The sequence below is a fragment of the Dysidea avara genome, chromosome 4 (assembly GCF_963678975.1).
Source record: "Dysidea avara chromosome 4, odDysAvar1.4, whole genome shotgun sequence".
Lineage (NCBI taxonomy): Eukaryota > Metazoa > Porifera > Demospongiae > Dictyoceratida > Dysideidae > Dysidea > Dysidea avara.
Window position 1 is genome coordinate 37805194 of NC_089275.1, and position 25361 is coordinate 37830554.

Consider the following 25361-nt stretch of genomic DNA (forward strand, 5'->3'; position numbering starts at 1 on the left):
TAGATGTTTGGCACTTAGCTATTATATTGGTTTGAAGAGGTTGTCTTTGTAAAGAGGGGTGGTCTTTATAAAGGCCATGAAGAGATCAGTATGCCTTTGAGATCTAATTACAATGTGGCCTTTGTAAGGAGGTGGTTTTTGTACTAAGGTGGTCTTTAAGAGGTGGCCACTAAACAAGAGTTTTAATTCAGGGTACATTTATATGACAATTTGACCATTTCCGGTTTTCGTTTTCACTGTTAATAGCATTGCTGTGTGACGGCTTTAAGAAGCTAGTCATCATTCATAACAGAAGCTTCCATTTGTTGTCCTTGGAAGAGAACCACTGATTTGCTAACTTTACATTAAGCCACATATTGTGGTCATAATGGTCAACATATTTCATATTGATCAACAACTAAACACCATAGTATAGCAACAGTGCTTTTTTCTACAGAATTGATCAGGAGCAAGCTGCCACCATCTAGTTATTATGATGACCCCCAACACCTATAGCTAGCTTAAACATCCCACCATGGTAAGGGGATTGTATAGATACCCCAGAATCACGTGATGCATATTTGTGGTTTGCGTGCCAGGCGACATTAATATAATTATTCTGCTAGTTTTAGCCTGCATTGGCTCAATACTAGGCGGTGAAAGATTCTGACAAGGGGAACGAATCTGTGCTTTACTCAGACTGACAAACCGGAGAAAGTACTCAGTCAACCTGGGGAGAAACGTAGTAGCTAGCTAGTTGGACTAGTAGTTGGTAAGGCTTTATAACTGTATAATTAACAATAGACTATGATGAATGGACTATAGCAGTATCAACAGATGCCGCTCAAGTATGTTTGAGCTGTTTAAAAAGCAGAGATGCGATAGCTATCCTGCTACACCAGTGAAATGACTGACGGCGCCATATAAGCTGGTTGTTAGCTACGCAGGGCCATATATAGGTCAACTTCGCTTCTGCACTGAAAAGTTATTACATCAGTGCAGTAATTTTCTTACCCCGTTTCTTTTCTTAAGTGTCACAGGGTCATATCGTGCGACCAGTATATGGCTGAGCAGGAATTTGTGCTGAATCTTCCGCACTGCTCCGTTACAGCCAACACTACATGGTAGAGTAGCTACGCTAGTATGCAGTGTCTTCACTTATAATGTATGGCCATGCATATTATAGCTGTACAGCTGCTACTATTGTAGAGATGTAATTTTCGCATGGCCTGTTCAGTGAGTTATGTACCTACATATCAATGTCACGCCCCACCTACCCCAGGTCGGGCAGCGGGTGGGGATTTGTAGGGGATTTGTCACCCAAATTCGTCCCTAGGGTAGGGGCATTTGCAACACGAATAGCCATACTTGGCCATATTGTTAGTGATTCCCAGGATAAATAATACGAATTCGTAGGGGATTTGTAACTCGAAGCTGTCCCCAGGGGTAGAGAATTTGTCATCTAGCATTTGCAAATCCCCAGCAATCCCCACATCTTCCCGACCTGGGGTAGGTGGGGCTTAACATTGATAGGTGCATTAGTGACTACCGGGGTTTTCAAGTCCGTTGTCCTATTATAATTGCATGCGCATGCGCTAAAAACCTACTAACTGAAGGACCATTCACTGGTGATAAAGGAGTCACAACAACACAGTGAGTAATAGTTTTATCACATTTACAATCATCCATCATAATAGGGCACACACAGTTACCTGATCTCACTTGAATCTGCCATTTCTTTCGCACTGCTAAGCGCATGCGCCAAAATACATAAGACAACGGACTTGAAAACCCCGGTATATATTGTGTGATCCAGGCCTTCACCCAAATCACCATGTAATATATGTACATGTGTTCATTTGAATCTCATCCATACAACTAATGCAATAGCTGGCATAGCTATAGGTTACGGGTATCCATAAAGATCAATAGCAACCATGGAAGAAAATGAAACTTTGTGATTGTGATTCAGAAGTAGTTAAGACTGGGGAAAATCACTATGATCCTGGATGGATTATATAATAGCCAATCCAAGAGCAGGAATAAAGGAAACTGGTTAACTCTGCATGCAGTACAATCAACAAACAGCTGGAGTTTAGCTAATGGTCTTGCTAATGGCCCTGTTTCTTAGCGATATTACTAAGCAATGAACAACATAACAAAACTGCACTGCTTTTTTTTTTCTTTTTTTTGCCAGTGTTCTTTGGCTTATAACTCACTCTTTCCTCGTGCATTGACAAAGATAACTTGTGATTATAGCTATATGTAGTGTGATATCAAACGGATGCCGTCTATAGTTTAGATTATATTAAGTTAAGTAGTTAACTGATATTATTGTACTTTTATGTATGTGTACACTGCTGCCATGTCTATTGTACTTCTGTGACCATGTCACTTGCAATGATATCTCATGAACAGCTGTTACATTAGTCTGGTGAAGTTTTGGTCTACAGGTGACCAGGTTTTCTGCAAGCTTTTCTTTAGTTATAACAAAAAGTCATGGCAGCTACATATTTAGGACATTTAGTACTATACACAGAACTTTAATGTGGTTTTATATACAGTTGTGTAGTGTAAGTGATTAATGAGCCATGTACAATTAACACAATTAATGCATGACTAGTGAGGTAATGGATAATTCCCTAAGTTTTCCCCATTACCAGAGATCATAATGTAATTTATTTAATATGGTTTCCTGTATAATTTATCAGTTACATCCAAATTTAATATGGTTTCCTGTATTAGTCATTGGTTACATTCAATAAAAATATTATGTGGTTATTCTTGGAAAAGTAGACAGTGGAAACCTTGCAAACATTCAAGGGGTACTAGAATGATAGTAGTCAGACAGATGGTGCTTGGTTATATCGACTTTAAAGGTTGTATTTTATACTTCTACTAACATGCTTGTATATTATTGGTATTCACTACTCATTTTTTTACTGTGTTTGAATTAAAGAGTTGCTGCTGTCGTAATAAATACAACTGTTGTTTTGCATCACCATGCATGTGTGATCACTCACAACACAGTTTTACCAGCTTAATAATATTGTTTTTGTTATAAGAAGGAAAGGAAGATACACATATTCAGCACTTTTAGTACAGATTTTGTGTCAGTCAGTGATTAACTCGAGTGACATTACATCCAAACATGGTGAGGTAACATAATTCTCCCAAGTTTGATATATTCAACAACTATTATGTGGTCATAATTCTGGTTTTTCATAACCTCTGCAAGCTGGCAACACTTAGGAGGTACTAGAATGATGTAATAGTGAGACAGATGGCATCTAGTTTAAGAGTTGATGTTATGGACTCTTGTGGTGGCTATAATCATTGCATCATCACACCTCTACAATAACCTTACACAGCTCACCTTTGCAATATGATTGCTGTGTGAATGCGATCCTCCTTCAGTAGTTGACACACAAAATTTCACCTCCTGGTTTAAAGGCAGATCTAAGTAACAAATTATATCTTAACAGTTGTAGAGGTGTTAATGGCAAAATGTGGAGAGGAGGTACTAGAATCATGTGATGATGAGACAGATGGCATGTGGTGATGTTATGAACTCTTGTGGTGGCTATAACCATTGCATTTCTACTATGGCCTTACACAGTTTGCCTTTGATTGCTGTGTGAATGCTGTACACCTTTAGTAGTTCATATACCAAATCTTATTCTGATCACCCCCTGAAATATGAGCCCTCAAAATGATATTTTCTTTGTTTATCTTTTTGAACACTTAAAACTGGTTTGGGGTTGCTAGTGGATCAGGATAAAAGGCATGTGCATAGAACATGCCAAAATAACCAAGTGGTGAAAAACTCTTTCAAATGAAAGGCCAGGAAATAGTTGCAATAATGTTAACGCCTATTAAAAGCGATTGGCAGTAGCTTCACTGCAGTTATTTCTTGGCTACTACCTTTGAATCACAACATTTTCACCCTGCGTTTGTTGGGTAGCTGTGCTCTTTTTTCACAGCTTGATACATATGTACAATAAAATCTGATGCAATATTATTGTGTTAACCATTGATTTTTGTTATTGTAACCTGATGATATAGTATTGGCTTATCAATGTAATAGACCTAACATAGCTATTCGTGAGATTTGAATATGATTTGTTTGAAGAAGTACAAGTATCTTAACATAGATTTAAGTACTGATCATGAATAAGAATCATCTCTTAAAATGAACCCAGTGTGATGAAACTTCTTTTGAAATACAATATTCTGCTGGTTATCCACGAAAACAAAAATACACATAATATTATTACGTAGAATTAATTTTGAGTCAATCAGACTGATTGTTTAAAGTCACAGCAAACTTCATGTAATAGTGTGTTTGCTATTATCAGATGGCTGTGTGAAATTATACTGCACTACAGAAATAGCTGCTCTCTGTCTGTTTGAAAAATAACAATATTGAATTCATTGTTGATAGTTGTTTGTCTTTTACTGTGTATATAGCAATATCCTGGGAAAAGATGTTTTTATTAGAACTATCATCATAGCTTTTCAAAATCTTTATGTTTAATCCAGTCATGAATATCCCAATACACGCCAACCTGACGCTGTGTTAAAAAATTGCAATGGCATATATTTGGAAACTTCTGTTGCTTAAACGTGCAGTATCACTTAAATAAGTAAAATGCAGTTGAAAGAGCCATAAAGGTGTATCCCTCTTATAGAGTACATTATAGTAGAGCAGCCGGCTTAGCAACATATTTTGATGAAATTGTCCACTTTGTGATAAAAGCACCAAATTTTCTGTGGAAGGTGAGAAAGGTGTACTAAATCAATTGAGATACAATGCCATGCCAAAATCGCTACCTTAGGGCATACGTATTTTGAAACTTTAAAACTAGGCTATAAATTTCTAGCTGCTCAGGAAACCACACAAGTACATTCAAAATCTTCATTTTTGTTTAAATCGCTTGAATTTATTTCAAATTTACAAGTGCAATCAGAAGATCTTTCAAAATGTGGTAACATAAATGGTTTTTAAAGACTTCTAATGGAGCCAATATTTCAGTGTTAAAAGTACAAGCACAATTCAATATATTGCACATAATATAACTTCGTATACCATGACCTTTCGTGCTTCGGCAAACTAATTACCTGGATGGACACCTCCCTTGATCAGCTTTTGGATATGACTATCTCTTGCTCGTCAGTGTATTTTGTATGGGGCACTTTATGGCCTACCTACTTAATAGAATTTTACTTGTTAGGTTCTTTAGATGTGATACGATTGGCGATTTTAATGGCACCATAATTATCTAAAATGCAATAGTATGAATTAAGCAAATGTTGTACCAAGTTTGGTGCTTTATCAAAAAGGGAATGATTTTTTTGCTTAGCTGTTCTACTATTTCATTCATGATCATAACAATAGATTTACAATGGATGATATAATGGAAACAGTGACACAAACCACACTACCAGAGGCTCTTGAAAAAAATGAAGGTATGTTGGTGGTTACAGATAGAACTATTGTAACTGAATTTCCCTTAATTAGACCTGAAGATTCTACAGTCCAGATACACTTCTATATTACAGTCATTTCCAGATGGGTTTTCACAGACACTGCAGGATCTTATGGAAGATATTACCCCAGAGTGTATTTATGCTATACTGAGTTCTGAAACTAATGATGCCAAACTAGCTAACAAGATGATGTTGGACTGTATGATAGCAAAGATCACTTGTAAAGAAGGTCTTCTTGACTTGTGTGATCAGTTGGAGAAGATTTCTAATGCACCCAGTATGACTACAATTGTGAGCCAGCTACGTACAGGTAAGAATTGGCCACTTATATCAACACAAAAAGATGTGGGGATTGCATACTTAATTCACCAGTGTTAAGTTTAATTAACAAGAATTAGGAATTTTAAGTTTGTATGACTGAATTAGGGATTAAATGTTCACTAGTATATTATCTGCAGGTGTAGGCGACTTAAATGGCCACTTACTGTATATACGTGACTTGATCTGCAAAAAAAGGGTCTTGTAGCCTTCCAATTGCATGTACTTGGCAATCCATAATTTAACTTGTGTATATGGTACCAGCCTGAAATTTGGTACACTCCTAAATAAACACTATTCCTGGTGGTGCTGAAACGATTATTTGGTTATTTGACTATTCGGTCGGTATGACACTATTCGATTTGTTACCACACTATTCGAATAATCATTAGCACTTTGTACACTGTGTTCAAATGGAAAAGCCTGCCTTGAAACTTAAGATTGTGAATGAAGTGATGTATCTATGCCAAAAAAAATTAATTTTGGGAAGATAGAAATAGCTCTTAGGCTTTACCTTGCTCCATAACAAAGGTTTCAGTACTTATTCAATAGAAGTATAAGCTTAAAGAATAATTGAATATTCGGTCGTTTTGTTCACAACTATTCGAATAGTAGAAATTGCTATTTGTTTCAGCACTAATTCCTGGATATAATTTTAAGACAATGAGTTAAGCACGTGATGAGTTATGACTCGTTAAACTTGGAAATTTGGAAAGGCTATAAGACCCCTTTTTGCATATCTGGTCGCATTGAAAGAATGATGTGGGGATTCAGTGTGAAGTTTAATGAAATTATCTGTGGTCCACTTTGCCAATCTAGTTAACTATTACAAAATGATCTGTAACTGTTCCAAATATTAGTGAATTTGCTTGAAAGGTGTCATCACTTAAGATCCTTGGGTTTATGTTTGACTCGTCTTTTACTTGGGGGCCTCATGTGGACATGATTGTTCCAAGACAAAACAGTGGTTAGCTCAACTATATCATTTATCATCATATTTAGACCCTGTTGGTCTATTTATGGTGTACAAATCCTTTGTTCATTCCTGTTTGAAGTATGGCCATCTTCTTCATTTTGGTGCTGCCAGAAGTTACCTGGAGCATTTGGATGCTCTTCAGCATCAAGCTGCCAGTATCTGTCATTGTACCTTTCCATCCCTGGAATCACGCCGGCATGTTGCAGCGATTGGTCTCACGTGTCGTTTATTGGATGGTGGGGTCATGGTAATTTACAGTCGTTTCTTCCTCAATTTGTTGCAACTGTCACTAGGAGATCATCCTGTCTAACCGATTTATCAGATCCTGTCTGGGCACTTATACTGAACAGTCCCATTACATTCAATAGTTTCCACAGAAGTTTGCATGGTGCAATTTCAACAATGTGGGATACTATACCTGCCAATTTATTACTACAGGACCATGCCACAGGATGGCGCTCTGTGCTGAAATGTCTCCAACGCTGCTGCCGTTAATGACAAAAAAAACAACTAATTTCCGATTTTAAATTTTGAACTTATTTGTGTTTCAAAATGATTGGATAACACTCTAGAGATTAAAAAAACATAGATATAAAATGAGGTTTGAGTTCATGTACACCAGAAATATATGCATGTGCTTGTTTTGCTCAAATTTAGTATGAGATGTTTGGGGAAACTTCCAAGGTGAAGTCATCTTGTTTTGAAAAATTCTGTATGTTTAAATGTATGTACATGTAGGATTTCCTACGTACATTGTACAGATGTAGTTGTTAAGTGTATATGGATAATTTTCAGAATTACAATGTGCTTTTGAAGTGGATTATTCAAATCGACCTACAGTTACAACACAGAAGTCTGTACCAGGTAAGTCAGCATAAATTGTGTATGTGTATATGTACTATTTAACTATTTGCAGAACTGAAGTCGTGGTTTTTGACACAAATGACTCTAAGTCATCGTTGTAAAGGTATGTGCATTGCAGCTTAATTTGTTGATGTATAACTACACAGTAGTTACTGTACATCATACAGTACAGTAGTACTGATCATGAAGAGCTGGGCTTTTCCAGCCAAAAATACCAGCCCATAACCACCCTCAATTTCCATTCATGATAGCTTGGCAGCATTGATTTGGCTCAGCCAAGCCCAACAATGTCTTCAGACCAACCCCAAACACCTTCCAAAAGTTCCTGTAGAATTTACAAAACAATTCTACCTAATAAAATTTTACGTGCTTGACTGACTGACTGACTGATGCCTCCAGCCAAGCATAACTCGACAGTGGATAAGGCTACGGGCTTGATTTCTTCACTGTTCAACTTTGCTTCATCCCAAGATGTGCCTTTTCACCAACTGCAGTATGTACAATACACGCATCATTGATTTTCCTTTGTCCCAGTTTTATTTGCTGACAACGCAAGATGTTCATTTATTCATGATAGAACATTAGTGGCTTCCTACTAATAATTTATTTAGTATGCGCTGCTCAACTTTCTGTGATGGTACGTTTGTTTCTCGTGTGTTTGAGTTCAACTGATTGTTCCAGACGACGGATGTAGGATAATTAAGAACTTGTTTTTAGCAAAGTATAACAGGCATGTGCTAATTAGTTGGCACAGTTTAATCGCTTGCATTTCTTAACCACTGCTTTGCTATGTAAGTTCTTTGTTCTAAGGTATTTCATTCTATAAATGCTTAATTGTTTGTTTCTAGTGTGTTTGAGTTCAACTAACTGTTCCAGATGACTGGTGGGTAAGAATTCTTTCTTAGCAAAGTAGAAAAGGCACATGTTGATTAGTTGACACGCTTGAGTTCCTTCAGCTACAAGTAGAAAAATACAAATGAAAAAAATTGATGGTGTCTTCTTTGATTGACTTCCCATAACTACATCAATTCATCTTTATAAAACAAACCAGTTATGTAGATTGATCACCAGTTCTCTAAAAAGAACACAAACAAGTATAAGAAAAAATATGAATTTTAAGCTAGAGTAGGCGTCAACTAGAACTAATAAAAATGTAATGAAACAAGCTTAAGTTAGTATAATATTATGACAGCAAATTACTGTCACACAAAAGAAGTGATCAACCCTACTATGCATTTCAATTACAGAAACTCCACAGCACAGTAGGGATATTCATTTCTTTTTGTGTTACAGTAATTCGCTGTCATAATAACTCAAGCTTGTTTCAGTACTTTTTATTTGTGCATTATATTCTAGTTGAACCCCATATTCTCTAGTTAGGCTTGCGCCATTTATGCCAGCATAATTCCAAGCATAATAGGCTAGCAAAAGCATCAAGCATTATGCCAGTATAATAGGACAATTTTCAAGGGTTTTAATTAAAACACGCAATGCACGTACCAAAAATACTGCACAACATGAACATGTTGTGCAGTATTACTGCATTTCATATCAAAAACCTTACAGTATTATTATTTTTACTATTCCTTGACTGATTATTCACACTTTATGGAAATAAAATTGAGATACTCTAATAGAGCAGTCATTTACTCTAATACAGCAGTCAGGAAATGCAGGTATTCTCTAATAAAACAGTCAGCTCTCAAGCATAATCTCAATTTTGAAAGCATAATAGGCTGGATTTTTGAACACTGCTCAAAAGCATAATAGGCAATTTTCAAAGCATAATTGGCTCAAGTCTAACTCTAGTTTATAATTCATATTTGTGACCTGATCTTGGAAAACCTACCTTTTTGGCACGTTGGTCAATTCTCTGTTTTATAGCTTAAACGAGGTACTAGGTGCTCATCTATCTTGTGTTAAAATTTCAGCTTAATATCTTTAAGCATTCCTGAGATATGGCCGATTTTCTGTCCTGTACATTACAAACTAACTTTTATGGTAATGTATTGAGTTCTGTGGGTGATTAAGGGTGACAAATGGTGACAAATCTCTTTGTTTACTAATAATTCCATTCTTACAATCTAAAATACTTTAAAAGACATTTCTGATGGGTTAATGAAGTATTCTTGGTACTTTTCTGCAATTAAAGACCATGTATTATTGTCTAAGACTAAGTTTTAGCCATTGCAGCACCTGAACAAATCACCCAATTTGTTAAGTTACTTGTTGTCCCACGCATGTGAAATTACTACATGGTCTGATGTAATCATCCATATCTCCTAGGAAAAAGAAGCTTTGGGTGTGAAACTTCATAGCAAGAAGGTTTAATAGTTGCTTTATCTAAATGTGCAAAAAAAATAATTTAAAAAATATTGTTGAAATTTTCATTTGAGTTTTCCCAAAAAGTTAGCTTGTGCCCAAAAGGTAGGTTTTCCAAGATCCGGTCACATTTTTCTTATACTTGTAATAATAGCACAGTATGTAACACTAATTTATACATTGTTGAGACAATAGCTAGCAGTATGGTGGCTGGTTTTTGGACATCAACTTGTTTTTTACTATTTAAGCATAACCTTCCTGTAATTTGCTTCTCTGAAATTGCATAATTGTCTGGCTCTCCCAACGGAGTTCCAGAGTTTCTGCCTATGCTATGTAAATGCAGCATGAGTCATTGTATATACACCATAGTGTTGTGAATATATAACATGGGATGTATTATTATAGGAGTAATCAAGAGGCATTATCCAGCACTCTGTAACAGCCTTCCAGTGAATACTCAAAATTCCATATTGAAGTTGCGACAGTACAACACTATGCTTCCACAAGAAGCAATTGAATCCATAGCTTCCTGTAGCTCTGTCAACGAGAGGATGGTAACTTGTTTCATAATCAGCTGCAGAAATGATGAAGAATTCTTCTGGTTCTGTGATCAAATGGAAAAGCTTGTTGAGAATCCTTACTGTGTTGAAGCATTAAGAGATGGTTTGTTAAAATTCATAGTAAAATTGCTAATATGTGACTGGATCTGTGAAAACCCCACATAATCGTGCAAGCCTAAATTTTACCATACAAAACACCAATTACAATCGGTAAAATACCTGCGTATCATTGAAACAATTCTGTATATTTTTGAATGCTTTGTTCTTAGTGAAGAAATTAATATAAACCTGGGTATCATCTAATTTGCCTACTCAAGAAGAGTTCAATAGTCTTCATTTTTTGCAGTAGACAAAAGGTTATTTAAGTTATGGGTGTTTGTTTACATACTGTCAAAGTGATAGTATATGATCAATTTTTCTTCACTAAATTCGCCTTTGTATGTAGTGATATAAGGAAAAACTTACCCAGCAGTCGATTCCTCCATTCACGGCAAACACAAAGGTGCTAGTTTTAGCTCCATATCTAATTAACTTTGTAAGTTACAACCGTGATAGTAAGTGCCTGTAATTTATTTTCCCTATACTTGCTGTACAAATCGATTTTTCTGCTGTTTCTACTTTATAGGGCTGTAACTCCAAAGTTATTAGCATGAGTCTGAAACTTTGCCAGAGCATGCACTTGCCTAAGTAGATTATAATATCAAACAGTACGGTAGTACTGTTTAAGTAGGGTTTGCATCAAAAGTGACGCGCGCCACCAAAAATACCTGCCCTTAAAAACCAGCTTAGAAACTTCTTACGCGACTAAAATCACTTTTATGGAATAATATTAGTCCATCTAACATCAAATGTAGCGTTAAAAACAAGAAAACATGTACTGGCGGCCGGATGTAGAATTTTTAAAAAATTGTCAAAACTCGAATTTTGTCTCACTCACTCACTCACTTACTGACCACAGTTGCAAGCCTAGAGCCCAAACGAAGCAGCGCACGGTCACCATTTTACGCCACAATAACAAACTCACTGGTGGGATGTACCTTTTGGGGCTCCGACGAGTGTGCGCCCTGTGCACCTTGTCTTTTCTTTTATCTTCAATCAGGCTGCTTGTCTTCTTCTTCATCCAATGAAACCATACCGAGGCATTAATTTTCCATATCAACACTTTCTTTAAGCAACATAATAGACGCCACGAGATTACTTAAGGTGCTTAGACTATGCTACTGTACGGCCTCCGACTGTACGGAGGTACCAGTACTCCACAATAGGTAACAAGGTCAGGCCCATTCTTTATTCTACGTATTATCGATCTATCGATCGAGACCACGATGACCACGCCCTTTTTACACTAGCTGTATTTGTGGCCACACACCCTCAAGTTGGCAGGCTGATTCAAGATACTCTAGTCTAATAATCGATCGAAACCACGATGACCACACCCCTTTTTGGGGCAAGCACATCTTCGCAGGCTGACTAGAGATACTCTAATACAGCAGTCACCCTAATAAAACAGTCACATGTTTATAGCTAGCTGTATGCTTTAACAAAAAAACTAAACAAACTAGTATATTAAAAATTATAAATTTAAAAATGAAGTAGGGTTTCAAGCTATAAAAAGTAGTGAAACAAGAGATGAACAATGGTAGCTATTACAGCATAGCTCAGTGAGAAATCCCTACTTTGGCATTGAACACAAAATAATTGTTATACCATGCCAAAGTAGGGATTTAATACTGAGCTATGCTGTAATAGCTACCATTGTAAATCTCTTATTTCACTACTTTTTATAGCTTGAAACCCTACTTCATTTTTAAATTTATAATTTTTAATATACTAGTTATTTTATTAATCAAGAATGTGCAATTATGTCAGGTTTTTGCAGACCTGGTCACATATATTTGCCTTTTAGTGGCCTCATATGTAGTACAGGTATTTGTTGGACGTGAGATATTGTATGCTTTTCATCAACTGTGTTGCAAGGGTTTGCTTTATGTAGTCATGTTTTGGCCAACCCTTGCTGACCTGCAGCTGTCTAAAACAGTGATTAAATTAGCTCCATACATAAATGATGCATTTAAAAAAATGCTACTTGCCAAGAAAACTTTATGAGCTTGCTTAAAGTTGCTGGCTGTACTTTATATTGAAATCTTTTTTCTTGACATGGATATTACCAAGCATAAATTCACACTTATTTCACAGCAAATTTATATATTTACAAAGTAGTTGTACAGTAATGCACCTATCAATATTATTCCCCACCTAATGCATGCGCACCGCTTATTTTAATTACATATTTCTATTTCTATTGCTTCTCAATTGCTTCTGCATATTTCTAACTTGGTACATGAATCCACTGTTACACACTCCTCATTTGTGCCAAAGATCAAGGTAATCGAGTTACAAGATTGCATTTTATGGCAATGTTTGCAAAGTGTGTAAAAAGTAAAATCGAAGCCCCGTAGCCCCCCGTATGGCATAAGAAGAAAAAAATGAAGCAATTAAAATGAAACTTTGAACACCCATATCTCACAAATGGCTGTTGAAAATTTAATCAAATTTGCAGTGTGGCATACCCTACTTGGCAAACAGCTATAATGCAAAATGGTGTACTTTGCCATGGAGATATGCACGCGTGAAAAAGCTATTTTCTTTCTTCCTGTCAATATACTCACGGTGTGGTGCGCCGGCTTTCTTGGCCGCATGACACACTACCGTGTGTCTTGATTACACAAAATTTATACAGTAGCTGGAACAAAAATATTTCAATATTCTCTGTTTAAAATCCTCTACATTTGTTGCTTCAATAACTGTAGCTGGTAAACTATTCCGCATTTTAAGAGTTGAAGGAAAAAAAGGAGTGCTAATAAATATCAAGGTGAGCTTGCAATTGTTGGAATCTTTGTGAATGGGATGCCATAGAACTAGCCCATTTCACATCAACTAATTCATATAGTTGATGGAGTGGGTATAGGTGTTGGGAGGACAAACAAAGACTGGCGCAATTACTCTCCTTACTTCTGGCTTCGCACCAATAATACGTTGGTGCCTAAACTCATTGAACCTGCTGTTTGACCTTGGAGTGGTCATGTGGTAGCAGCAGTCGGTCTTGTGACACTCCCAGAGAGATTTGTGCCCCAAGTTAAACCTGATTAAGCTATTAAGTTTTTGTGTTCTTTTGAAGCTATATACTATATCTAATGCAAAACAGCCAAGCTGTAAAAAAAGAGTGTGGCCCTCAAACCGGCTATGGTGAAAAAAGATGTGAAATCCAAGGTGGCAGCCAAGAAATGGCTGTGATGGTAGGTTAATGGTAACAATTTTAATAACGACAAATCAGGTGAATTTTGGTGCCGCTAGATCTTGGCACAAAATTCACCTGAATTGTCGTTATTAAAATTTTTACCATTAACCTACCATCACAGCCATTTCTTGGCCGCTACCTTGGATTTCACATCTTTTTTTCACCATAGCCAGTTTGAGGGCCGCACTCTTTTTTACAGCTTGGCTGTTTTGGATTAGATTTCACTTCTTTTTGTATTTGTATACCCAAAGCCGGCCTATGCCGGCTTTGGGGTTTTTTAACCTATCTTTTTTTTCTTTACCACAGGAAGAAGGAAAGATAAAGCAGATGTTAAATACTTTTAAAATTTCTGATTTTATCAGTAAATGTACAGATTATGTATATAATACATATATTTATTACAGAACTCTCTACATGGAGGTTTCTTTGTAACTGAACACTCTACAAGGTGACTTCTTCTAGCTGATCTCTCTACAGGGTGAATTGTTTGTAGCTGAACTATCTACAAGGTAACTTCTTCTAGCTGATCACTCTATAGGGTGATTTGTTTGTAGCTGAATTCTGTACAGGTGATTTTTTTGCAGCTGAACTCTCTACATGGTGGTTTCTTTGTAGCTGAACTCTCTACAAGGTAACTTCTTCTAGCTGATCTCTCTACAGGATGATTTGTTCGTAGATGAATTCTGTACAGGGTGATTTGTTTGCAGCTGAACTCTAAATGGTGGTTTCTTTGTAGTTGAACTCTCTACAGGATGATCTTTTTGTAGCTGAACTCTCTACAGGTGATTTGTTTGCAGCTGAACTCTCTACATGGTGGTTTCTTTGTAACTGAACTCTCTACAAGGTGAATTCTTCTAGCTGATCTCTCTACAGGGTGATTTGTTTGTAGCTGAACTCTCCACAAGGTAATTTCTTCTAGCTGATCTCTGTACAGGGTGAATTGTTTGTAGCTGGACTCTCTACAAGGTAACTTCTTCTAGCTGATCTCTCTACATGATGGTTTCTTTGTAGCTGAACTCTCTACAAGGTAACTTCTTCTAGCTGATGTCTCTACAGGGTCACTTGTTTGTAGTTGAACTCTCTCTACATAATGGCTTCGTTGTAGCTGAACTCTCTACAAGGTAACTTCTTCTAGTTGATGTCTCTACAGGGTCATTAGTTTGTTGCTGAACTCTCTACATCGTGGTAACTGAACTCTCTAAAAGGTGGCTTCTTCTAGCTGATCTTTCTACAGGGTGATTTGTTTGTAGCTGAATTCTCTACAGGTGATTTGTTTGCAGCTGAACTCTTTACATGATTGTTTCTTTGTAGCTGAACTCTCTACAAGGTAACTTCTTCTAGCTGATCCCTATACATGGTGATTTGTTTGTAGCTGAACTCTCTACATGGTGGTTTCTTTGTAGCTGAACTCTCTACAAGGTGACTTCTTCTAGCTGAACTACGTAGTTGAACTCCCTACAATTAAGGTAGCTTCTTCTAGCTGATCTCTCTACAGAGCGAATTGTTTGTAGATGAACTCTTTACAGGGCGATTTGTTTGTAGCTGATCTCTATACAGGTTACTTGTTTCTTGCTGATCTCTTGAACTCTATTCAGGGTGACTGCTCTATTAGAGTATCTTGATCTCGCACTTGCTACACCAAGTTGGATTTTGTGTTATAACTCCGTGGCGTTAAGTCTTATTCTTCTACACCATTGAAGAGCCTTTTAAAGATGATTACTCCATCTGTACAGCGAATTTCAAAGCATTACCCCAAGTGGTTTTTCTGGTAGGCCTGGCAAGTAGTCGTTTTTTTTTATTAGCTAATCTTGATTGCATAATTGTTACACACTGTTGGTTTCTTCGGTGTATCTTCCTGGTTTTCAGCTCGATTTCTTTCAAACCACAAAAGGTTTGAGGTTCAATAGTTAACCTATTCACCCACCGCTTTTCAGCTTCTTCCCATACGCGGTTTACCCTGTAGGCGTGACAACATATTGGTGTTATTTTTTGTGAATAATCTCTAATAACTGTTTGCCTGTTTATTGTATTCCAGCCAAAGTTGGTACCGCGATGTGCCTTTATACCCCCTTCTGTGTGCCAAATTTCAAGGCAATCGGATTTTTCGTTCGCGTTTTATAAGTGCAAAAAGAGGAAGAAAATTAAGAAGAAAAAATAACTAAGAAACTAAGCCAATTTTTGAAGTCACATATCTTGGGATGACTTGAAGCAATGTCGCTCAAATTTTGAATGTGGAGTACTGAAGTTGGAGGGCGTGTCCACAGCAAAAATCGTCTTGTTTCATTAAGGCAGCACAAGGCTATGGAGGTGTGAAAATTGCATTTTCGTTCTTCCTGTCAATATACTCACGGCTGTTGCGTACCGGCTTGGGCCGCACGACACACTACTGTGTGTCTTGATATGTGACTAGTCTCACGTGCCAGACGGTTTGTGTGGGGGCAATAAATAAACTGTCTGGTCACTGTTGTACACATTCCAGGACCACTGCCAGAATGTTGGCAGAGCCAATCAGATCGCTTCGCAGACTCTGTGACGAAACAAATCAAATTTTTATTGTAATAAAGAACAAAATCTCAGCAACAGATTGCTTTTTCGAAAGTTTAACAATGCCATGGGTTTAGGATCTTTGTTACCCCAGCACAGGACTCTTAAAAGGGTTGGTATAAGAATGATTATGGTTCACTACGGATTTGTGAAATGGCGGAATTGTAGAGGAAGATGTTCAGCAATGTTTCGAATACGTGTCACCAGGACATTACCTGTACAAATATCATCTTAGCCTACTCACAGAGGTGATTGGAATGATTATTACATCATCCTTTGTGCGAAACAATACCGTGTTGTAATCTAATTGCATTCCAGTGAGTTCATGGAAAGTGTGCAATAGTGACCAGACGGTTTATTCACTGCCCCTATACAAACCGTCTGGCACACAAGACTAATATGTGACCCAGTCTGAAAAAACCGGTCTTATTGCCCATGTCAGCAGATTAGATTTTTCACCCAGGACACAAAGGTACATGAATAAACTATCTAATTCCACAGTCAAAATCAGTTAGACTTGAGTGGTCTGATTTTGCTGGCTGCTTTTCCCAAGCCCAGTGGCAATCCATACATGCGGTGTGGGGCCTTAATGGAGCTCTGGTCAGCCTGGGGATGACTTTATGTGGCTGTACAGCTCTGTGGTATTGAATAAGTACCTCTGCTGTGCATTTCCTTTCATTTTAGCCAATTTTGAGGCCTGAATGGCCAAAAACTTGGCCTAATTCATTCATATATCTTCCTTTTCAAATCTTGAACACTATCTTGCCCGCCTTCCAGGCCCCCCCACCTCCCACCCATTTTGCAGCTTGCCTGATACAGTCAGCCCCGGTTTAAAAACTATCTAAAATGGCGGGAAACTTAGTTGTTGCCTACTTGCACAGTGGATGCTCTGGAAGGTACTTAAGTAGTTGGTGTAAAACGTGTGAAAATCTGGTACACATAGCTTCAACCATTGGCAAGCTGCAACACACCAAATATTTAAAACCGGCATTTCTTGATAGTTTTGAATAGGCGATGATACTGGTTTTTCCCAGACTGGGTCACATATATATGTAGTAGTTGTAACATGGGCACGGGTGATTTGCCTGAAATATACACATGAGCATGAGGGTGCAGCCCTAGTGCAAGTGTGTATATTTCAGGCAAATCACAAGTGCCCATGTATATTCCACTTGGGTGACTCACCTGCAAGTGTGGGAAGCTGCAGGAATGCTTCACAAATGTATTTATATGGGACCATGTCAATTTCAATTTTGTAAGAGCAATGACAAGGCACTGCTGAGAGGTCAAACGTAAGTGTGTCGACATGAGCATACAGATTGCTTCGATTATGGGTACGCAATTAAACACAGGAAGCCCTAATGCAAGCTGAACAGCTCATAATAAAACTCAGGTGCACTATAAAGTACTTACTATACTAGCCATAATAAACTAAAGCAGTGAATATGTTTGTAGCACTATAATGGCCTAGTCAATTAGGTGCCATGCCCAGTCACTATGTGTTGGTGTGTGACATCACGTTAGGTGTCAAAATAGCAATATAAAGACAATTCAAGTGCATTAAAGCACTTACTTTACTTTACTACCCATGAATAAACATATTGAATATGTTAACACTAATGGCCAAATCAATTAAGCTCTACGCCCAGTGTCTGGACATCGCCACATGACTAGAATGCAATCAAAACAGCAATATAAACTAAACTGTGACTTCTTGATACAGTAAAACAATGAACTATCTTCTTCTCCGGCTCACTTTGCAAAACTTAACCCACTAACAATCCTGTAAAGCGTCACTATGTTAAAGCAGAGGAGATCACACAGTTTCATCAAAGAAATCAGATGATTTCTGAGAATGCTTGGAATGCATTAATGTGAAATGGAGGTAGTATATACAAGTTATATCCCTCCTTGGAGGGATATAACTTACCTCCAGTTCTTGTTAATGCATTCCTGAGTACTGATAGCAGTGCTATTACACCACTTATACACCTTCTCTTCCCTTTGAAGTGAGGTGTGAAAGTGGTATCATACAGTACGATAGTGCTGTATAGTAGGGACCAAAGGAGTAGGGACCAAAGGAGTAGGCATGGTCCACGAAATAACATGCATCACCCAAAAACCAGCCTCAGTTTTCCCTAACGATGATGAGGCAGTATTGGTTAGGTAAAACTAAGCCCAAACAAGCTTTCAGATCCACCCGGAACGCTGTCAACAAGTTGCTACGGAATTTAAAAAATAATTTATTTAACAGAATTTTCTACTGACTGACTGCCTGATTGATTGCCTGACTGATGCCTCCAGACAAGTGTAACTCGATAACGGCAAAGGCTACGGGCTTGATTTTTTCACGGTTGGACGTTGCTCGGCCCGAGAGGTGTCTTTTAGCATACCGCAATATGTACAATGCATTCTTCATGAACTTACCAGTGTCCTCCTTTGTGTCCCATTCATCTTTGCTGACAGTGAAAAGTGTCGATTTGGCGATGGTACATGATGGCTTCCCTTCATAACAGAAATAGTCCGTATTTTTCATAGTGGCTGATTTAATTGCAGAGGTGCTTTTTTGAGCAGTTCTCGATTTGTACTGGTGTGTAATGGGTTGAACACAGCTGACAGTGCAGTGTAATGGATACTTCACTTTTCAGGTGATAATTGTGGCGTGCGGTGCCATTTCAGATACTGTATCATGGGTTCACTGGTCATAACAATTATTATACGTATGTACAAAAAAAGTTAACAAACAAGTACACAGAAAAATTTGGAAATTTTCAACTAGAGTAGGGACCATAGCACATCAATAAAAAAAGTACTGAAACAAGGTGGAGTAGTGCACGATATTAAATCACAGCAAAACAATAAGAAGTGTTATATCCTTACTGTGCTCAATATACCATAATGGAAATGCACAGTAGGTATATAATACTTATTGTTTTGCTGTGATTTAATATCGTGCACTACTCCAGCTTGTTTCAGTACTTTTTATCAGTGTGCTATGGTCCCTACTCTAGTTGAAAATTCCAAGCTTTTCTATGTACTTGTGTGTACCACACCTGTGGTTGAGATCAAAAGTGCTGTGCTGTGGTACACTGTATATAACTGATATACCACAGCAAAATGTGGTATATAAGTGATATACCACACTTTGTGGCTATGCTACCATATATGGTATAACTTCACACATTCCGTGAAATCCTTATAGCTAAATGGTAAACAAGTCTCTAATAACAAGCACCTAAATCAACCAAGAATTATTAAAATGTCTGATCCATCAAGGATTTCGATCTTCAACAGGGGCTGTTTCACTATAAATTGCTATCTATAATCATTTCATCTACTGGGGGTATAGAATATAACAGTTATAACATGATTACTCGGGATGTGTGTATATTTTTGTCATATCCCTCATAACCATGTTATAACTATAAAATATATTATATTCTTTTAGATATCCAACTGTATACTGTAAAGACTTTTTTGGTGTGCAAACATGTTGGATCTTGTATATAGAATAAGCCATAATCACGTTGTGGATTTTATGATTATTTCTTCCCTTACACATATAGACTTCCTGACTGCAGAGGTTGTTATTGACAATAAAGGGAAACAGCAAGATGCAGCATCTGGTGATCTACTCACAGACAAGCTCTCACTTGTTAGAATACAACTTCACAATCAACAGAATGTTAACAGCGAGCAAGCGACTGATCATCAAAGTGAAACGCCACTAGGTAAAACTAACATTGTGTTGTGCATTATTGTATATAGTTATGGATGTCTAAAGTATGTACTATAACTCAGTCACAATATTAATCTTTAGCTTAACTACTTGTACAATTCACTTTCTTATACTATATACAAGTACACAAAAAAGTTGGAATTTTCAACTAGCATAGCACATTCATAAAACAAGCTGGAGTAATGCATGATATTAAATCACAGTAAAACAATAAGAAGTGTTATATCCCTACTGTGCTCAAGATACCATAATGGAAATGCACAGAAGGGATATAACACTTCTTATTGTTTTACTGTGATTTAATATCGTGCACTACTCCAGCTTGTTTCAGTACTTTTTATCGATGTGCTATGGTCCCTCTCTAGTTGACAATTCCAATTTTTTGTGTACTTTTTTGTTAACTTTTTTTTGTAAATAATTATTATGACTGGTGAACCCACACATACCACATCTGAAATGGTGCCATGTGCCCCAATTATTGTCTGAAGAGTGAAGTATCCATTACGCTTCGTTGTCCGCTATGCTCAACCTGTTACGCACCATTTCAAATCAAGAAATTTCGAAAAGCATCTCTGTAATCTACGCATACTAAAAGAAATAGTGCCACATGTCCCAGTTATATCAATTATTGTCTGAAAAGTCAAGTATCCATTACGCTTCATTTTTGGCTATGCTCAACCTGTTACACAGCAGTTAGAATCAAGAACTGTTTGAAAAGCACCTCTGCAATCAAAATAGCCACTATGAAAAATACGGACGATTTCCGTTACGAAGGGAAGTCATCACGTGCTACCGCCAAATCAACATTTTTTGCTGTCAGCAAAGATGAATGGGACACAAAGGAGAACACTGGTAAGTCCATGAAGAATGGATTGTACGTACTGCAGTATGCCAAAAGGCACCTGTCGGGCCAAAGCAACGTTGAACAGTGAAAAAATCAAGCCTATAGCATTAGCCGTTATCAAGTTACACTTGTCTGAAGGCATCAGTCAATTATTCAGTCAGTAGAAAATTCCGTTAAATATATATATATTTTTAAATTCTGTAGCAACTTGTTGAAAGCATTTTGGGTCAATCTGAAAGCTTGTTTGGGCTTAGGTTTACCTAACCAATACTGCCTCATCATCGTCAGAGAAAATTAAGGCTGGTTTTTGGGTGATGTTGTGGGCCACGCCTACTCCTTTGTGGTCCCTACTATTAAAGGTGGACCGATACCGATACCAGTATCGGTACTGATGCCGATACCAGTGGTATCAGTATCGGATCGGTATCGGTAATACAAGGTACAGATACCACAGTAGACACTCACTACTTTTATTAAACCATCTCTAGCTAAGTTTCCAGTAGCTAATAACTTAGTTGAGCTAATCAGTAACTTAGTTGAGCTAATCAGTAACTTAGTTGAGCTAACAAAGTAGTGAAACAAAGCCTTTGTTACCCTTTTCCAAGTATTGCTGCAACTGCTCCGTGCGTATTCTAATATATTAGAGCACGTGAATCCTTTGTAATTAAATGGTAATGCAGTTGTTCCTCAAGAAATAAGTTTATGACTACTTGGCTTGCCTTTTCATGAAAAGGTTTGGTTGAAAAGCTGTAACAAACATTGTACAATTATCGGCCGCCCACGCAATTAATTGCCTTATCAATAAGCTTACAAGAAAACTACCTCAAATCAAGAAATTAGTAATCCACAATGATGTTTTTATCATGTTTAGCTGTTATACAATGAATATTTAAAACTTGATTGAACTGAGATCAATCAATTACTGTGATATTTTAATAGCTAGCTATGTATCACAACAATGAAATTTCTATAATAAACTTGTCTAGGCTTCAATGTATAGTATCGGTATCGGTATCGGCATCGGTATCGGCATCGGCATCGGTATCGGCATCGGCATCGGTATCGGCAAATAATTTCAGTACAAATACTGGTATCGGAAATATCGGTAAAAAGTGGTATCGGTCCATCTCTACCTACTATACAGTACTATCATTCTGTATGATGTTCAAGTTGTAGAAGGTAAAAACATTATAGCTCATTTCTTCATTTAGGCTTAAGTACATTATGCTTTTTAAATTACCTATTAAAATTCTTTTTTTATTCACCTATTATTCCCAAAATTATTCTCAAATATTTCCTGGAATAGTAGAAGTCACATGTATTTTCTTCTGCAGTTGAACATAAAATCACTTGCATACATAAAAATAATGTATAAGATCGAGATACCCTAATAAAGCAGTCACATAAAACCCGGTGACTGTTTTATTAGGGTAAGTGACTGTTCTATTAGAGTATCTTGATTTTTTACGATTTTGATCTAGCAATGTTTGAGGATGTGCCATTATGAAATTCTTTGCAATACTACAAGAAGAATATGGGAATTCTAATTACTTATTCCTGAAGACCATCCTATTATTCCAGAATTATTCTTTTTGCCACCTATTATTCCAGAAATTATTCCGGGATAATGTACGCATGCCTATTTATATAGATCTAAATGTAGCATAAATCTAGTACAAGCTGTTGCAGTCATTATCATGCTAAGTTCGTATAATTATATATTTGTAACAGTCTTTTCCCAGCTAAGAAATATTAAATTGTTGTAGAAGTACAAATTCAGATGTATGTGCACCAGTAATACTTTACTATTTCATGCCAATTGTATGCAAACTTACTTCAAAACTTGTTCACCTATTATGTTGGTCCAGGACTTTATGCAAGAAAACGTCTGGCACATCAAATAAGTTACGATCAAGACCGTCTTCAACAAGGTAACAGTGTGCATATGTTTGTATAATATGTATTACCTCTAAATTTTCACTTTTTTAGGTATCACATATCAGCAACCTCCATTGCTACCTAGCAATTATGTGGAGCGAACTGGTTTGCTGAACAAACTAGCCACTGCTATAGTAAATGCCACAAAAAGCTCTCCTGATTGTAATCCTACTGTGACCGTCAGTGGCACTGGTGGTTTCGGCAAGACTACTCTTGTCCAAGCTGTTTGCTACCATGAACTGGTAAAAAAGCACTTCACCGATGGCTTCATGTTTGTAGACATTGGTCCCCAATACTCAGATCCTGCTGCACAGTTACATCAACTCTACCATCTTCTGACTGGTGGAAAATCACTACCTCGAGGTGATCTTGGCTTTGTTATAGAAGAAATTAAAATTTTCACCAGCACATACTGCCGTAAGCTTTTAGTCTTGATTGATGATGTCTGGGAAGTCAATGATGCCAACCCAGTACTTCAAGCATTTAGCAGCTGTAAGACCATCCTTACCAGTCGAATAGCTAACATCTGTGAATTGGTGACGTCAGAAGAGTACATTACAGTTGATTCCATGACACATTTGGAAGCCGCCACACTTCTAACTACTGGCATAGTTGACCTCAAAATTCTACCAGAAGCTACCATGAAGTTGCTGGAAAATCTTGCTGAAGATGTTCAACTCTGGCCACTTCTACTGTCACTGGTGCGAGGTCTTTTCAAAAGCAGCCAAAGACTGTACAGTCACTCGTTTGAACAACACATACAGTATGTCCAGCGTAAAATACAAGATAAAGGTCTCAGTGCTCTGGACAAAGAGCACCATAACAAAGCAGCCATCAGAAACCGTGCAATAAAAGCTTGCATTGAAGCTAGTCTTGATTTACTTCTGCAGCATGAGAAGGACATGTTTAAAGCCATTATACTGTTTACCGGCATTGGTAGCTCAGTTCCAGCGCAAGTTCTGTATTTACTATGGAAAATCACTGAGAAGGAAGCAAAGCAATTTCTAGAAAAGTTGCGCACCTATGGCTTGATTATTCCCAAAAAGTTATTGATCCCTCCATACTATAATGAGCAGGAGTGTACTGAGATACATGCCAGTATCAGTACCTTCATCATACGCAGTTTGGAAAGTGATGAAGTTGTCAAGCTGTCAATAGAATACTATGGAAATGTGACCATTACAGATGCACTAACAAATGCTTTTGATCAATCATTTGGACAGCACCCAGCAAAGCTTGGCCAGGAGGAGTTCCTTTTGTACTGGAAAACTCGACTAGAGCATGATATCCTGGTTTTCTATCTCCGTCGTATAAACATGAGCGCTCTCATTGATCCCCACAGACTCAATTGTATAGTTAAACAAATTGAGAAGGCCTTTTTGCAAATCCCCATGATGTCACAATATGGAGCAGAGCTAGTCAGTGAGCTGGAGATGACAGCAGAAGAAAGCCTTAAAACACTCATTAAAGCTCCAAAAGTAAGCCAACAACTAAACCAAGCAGCTCAACAGTGTCTCTACGAAAATGACAGTGCCAAGTTATTTGCTACCCTTGAGGATTACTGCAGCAACTATGCAGTTGGACTAATTGCCAGAAGATCTGCTGAAGTTTGCAAAAAGATGATTATACATATGCATGGTTTATCATATGATAGTCGCTTTCTGGTGGCTCAATATCAGCACTTGCAAAGTCTGACACCTGAATATCATGAAGTCACTGGTAGTACAATTGTATTGGCCCGTGTTGACTTACACCTTGATCTTTACAAACAGGTATGCAGTGCTCTGCAAAGTAAATCTCCCTCCGAAATGCAAGCTGTCAACAATTATGTCAGATCTGGAAGGTTTAAAGAGGAGGAAACGTTCGTAAATGTACATCATGTGATTAAAGTAAAGAGATTTGCTCCACACTGGCGATTTGAGTTTGCTGGACATGACCATTAGCACAGTACAAGTACTCATGCTATACACATGTACAATAGCTGAACATTTACATGTACGTATCATGTATTCAATCATACTATCATGTGCATTCTAGCCTAGATTATAAACACGCTTATCAACTTGTAAATGATTACTTTGTTTACCACAGTTATTCAACAGTACAGTGCGTGGAGCCTCATGATCAGTCTATCTGGTCATATCATTACATACATATGAAGCTGTGTCATATATATACAGCAAACTTAACACGATTCCACTCTAACTTGGATAGAGCTAAACATTGGCAGAGCAAATGCATGAGTTGTGTAACCATTGGTAAAAATCATGAATACATTATTATTGATGCTTTACTCCAGGGCAGATGATGTTAAGTAATGATCACTGGTTAACATGATATTTAAAATGAATAGATTATTCAGTGGTTTACTGACTATTCATACAGTAACTTCAGCTAGCTACTGTAGGATAAAGCTGTTGTCTTGAAATTTAGCCAGTAATGAACATGAACATAAATTACTAGGAGGAGGTTTGCATGTTTCTTGAACA

The 25361-nt window shown here is 37.4% G+C and overlaps 1 protein-coding gene across 2 annotated transcripts; it reads left to right on the forward strand.

The window, feature by feature from the left end:
• The first annotated feature begins 578 nt into the window (after nt 1-578).
• On the forward strand, nt 579-24976 carry LOC136252028 (uncharacterized). 2 transcript variants are annotated; one of them, XM_066044365.1, is made up of 9 exons: nt 579-751; nt 5343-5448; nt 5501-5779; nt 7559-7627; nt 7680-7730; nt 10355-10612; nt 19918-20082; nt 22803-22865; nt 22924-24976. In XM_066044365.1, the coding sequence occupies exons 2-9, from the start codon at nt 5385-5387 to the stop codon at nt 24813-24815; spliced, it is 2841 nt and encodes a 946-aa protein (XP_065900437.1). In that variant the 5' UTR covers nt 579-751; nt 5343-5384; the 3' UTR covers nt 24816-24976. The 2 variants fall into 2 exon arrangements, with proteins under 2 accessions (XP_065900437.1, XP_065900436.1); XM_066044364.1 differs by having other exon boundaries at nt 5378-5448.
• Nucleotides 24977-25361: the final 385 nt, after the last annotated feature.

Coding starts and splice junctions, on each gene's coding strand:
- LOC136252028 (XM_066044365.1), top strand. CDS start 5,385: ATGGATGATATAATGGAAACAGTGACACAAACCACACTACCAGAGGCT. Junction 5,780..7,558: donor TGTGAGCCAGCTACGTACAG/GTAAGAATTGGC, acceptor GATAATTTTCAG/AATTACAATGTGCTTTTGAA. Junction 10,613..19,917: donor TGTTGAAGCATTAAGAGATG/GTTTGTTAAAAT, acceptor TTACACATATAG/ACTTCCTGACTGCAGAGGTT.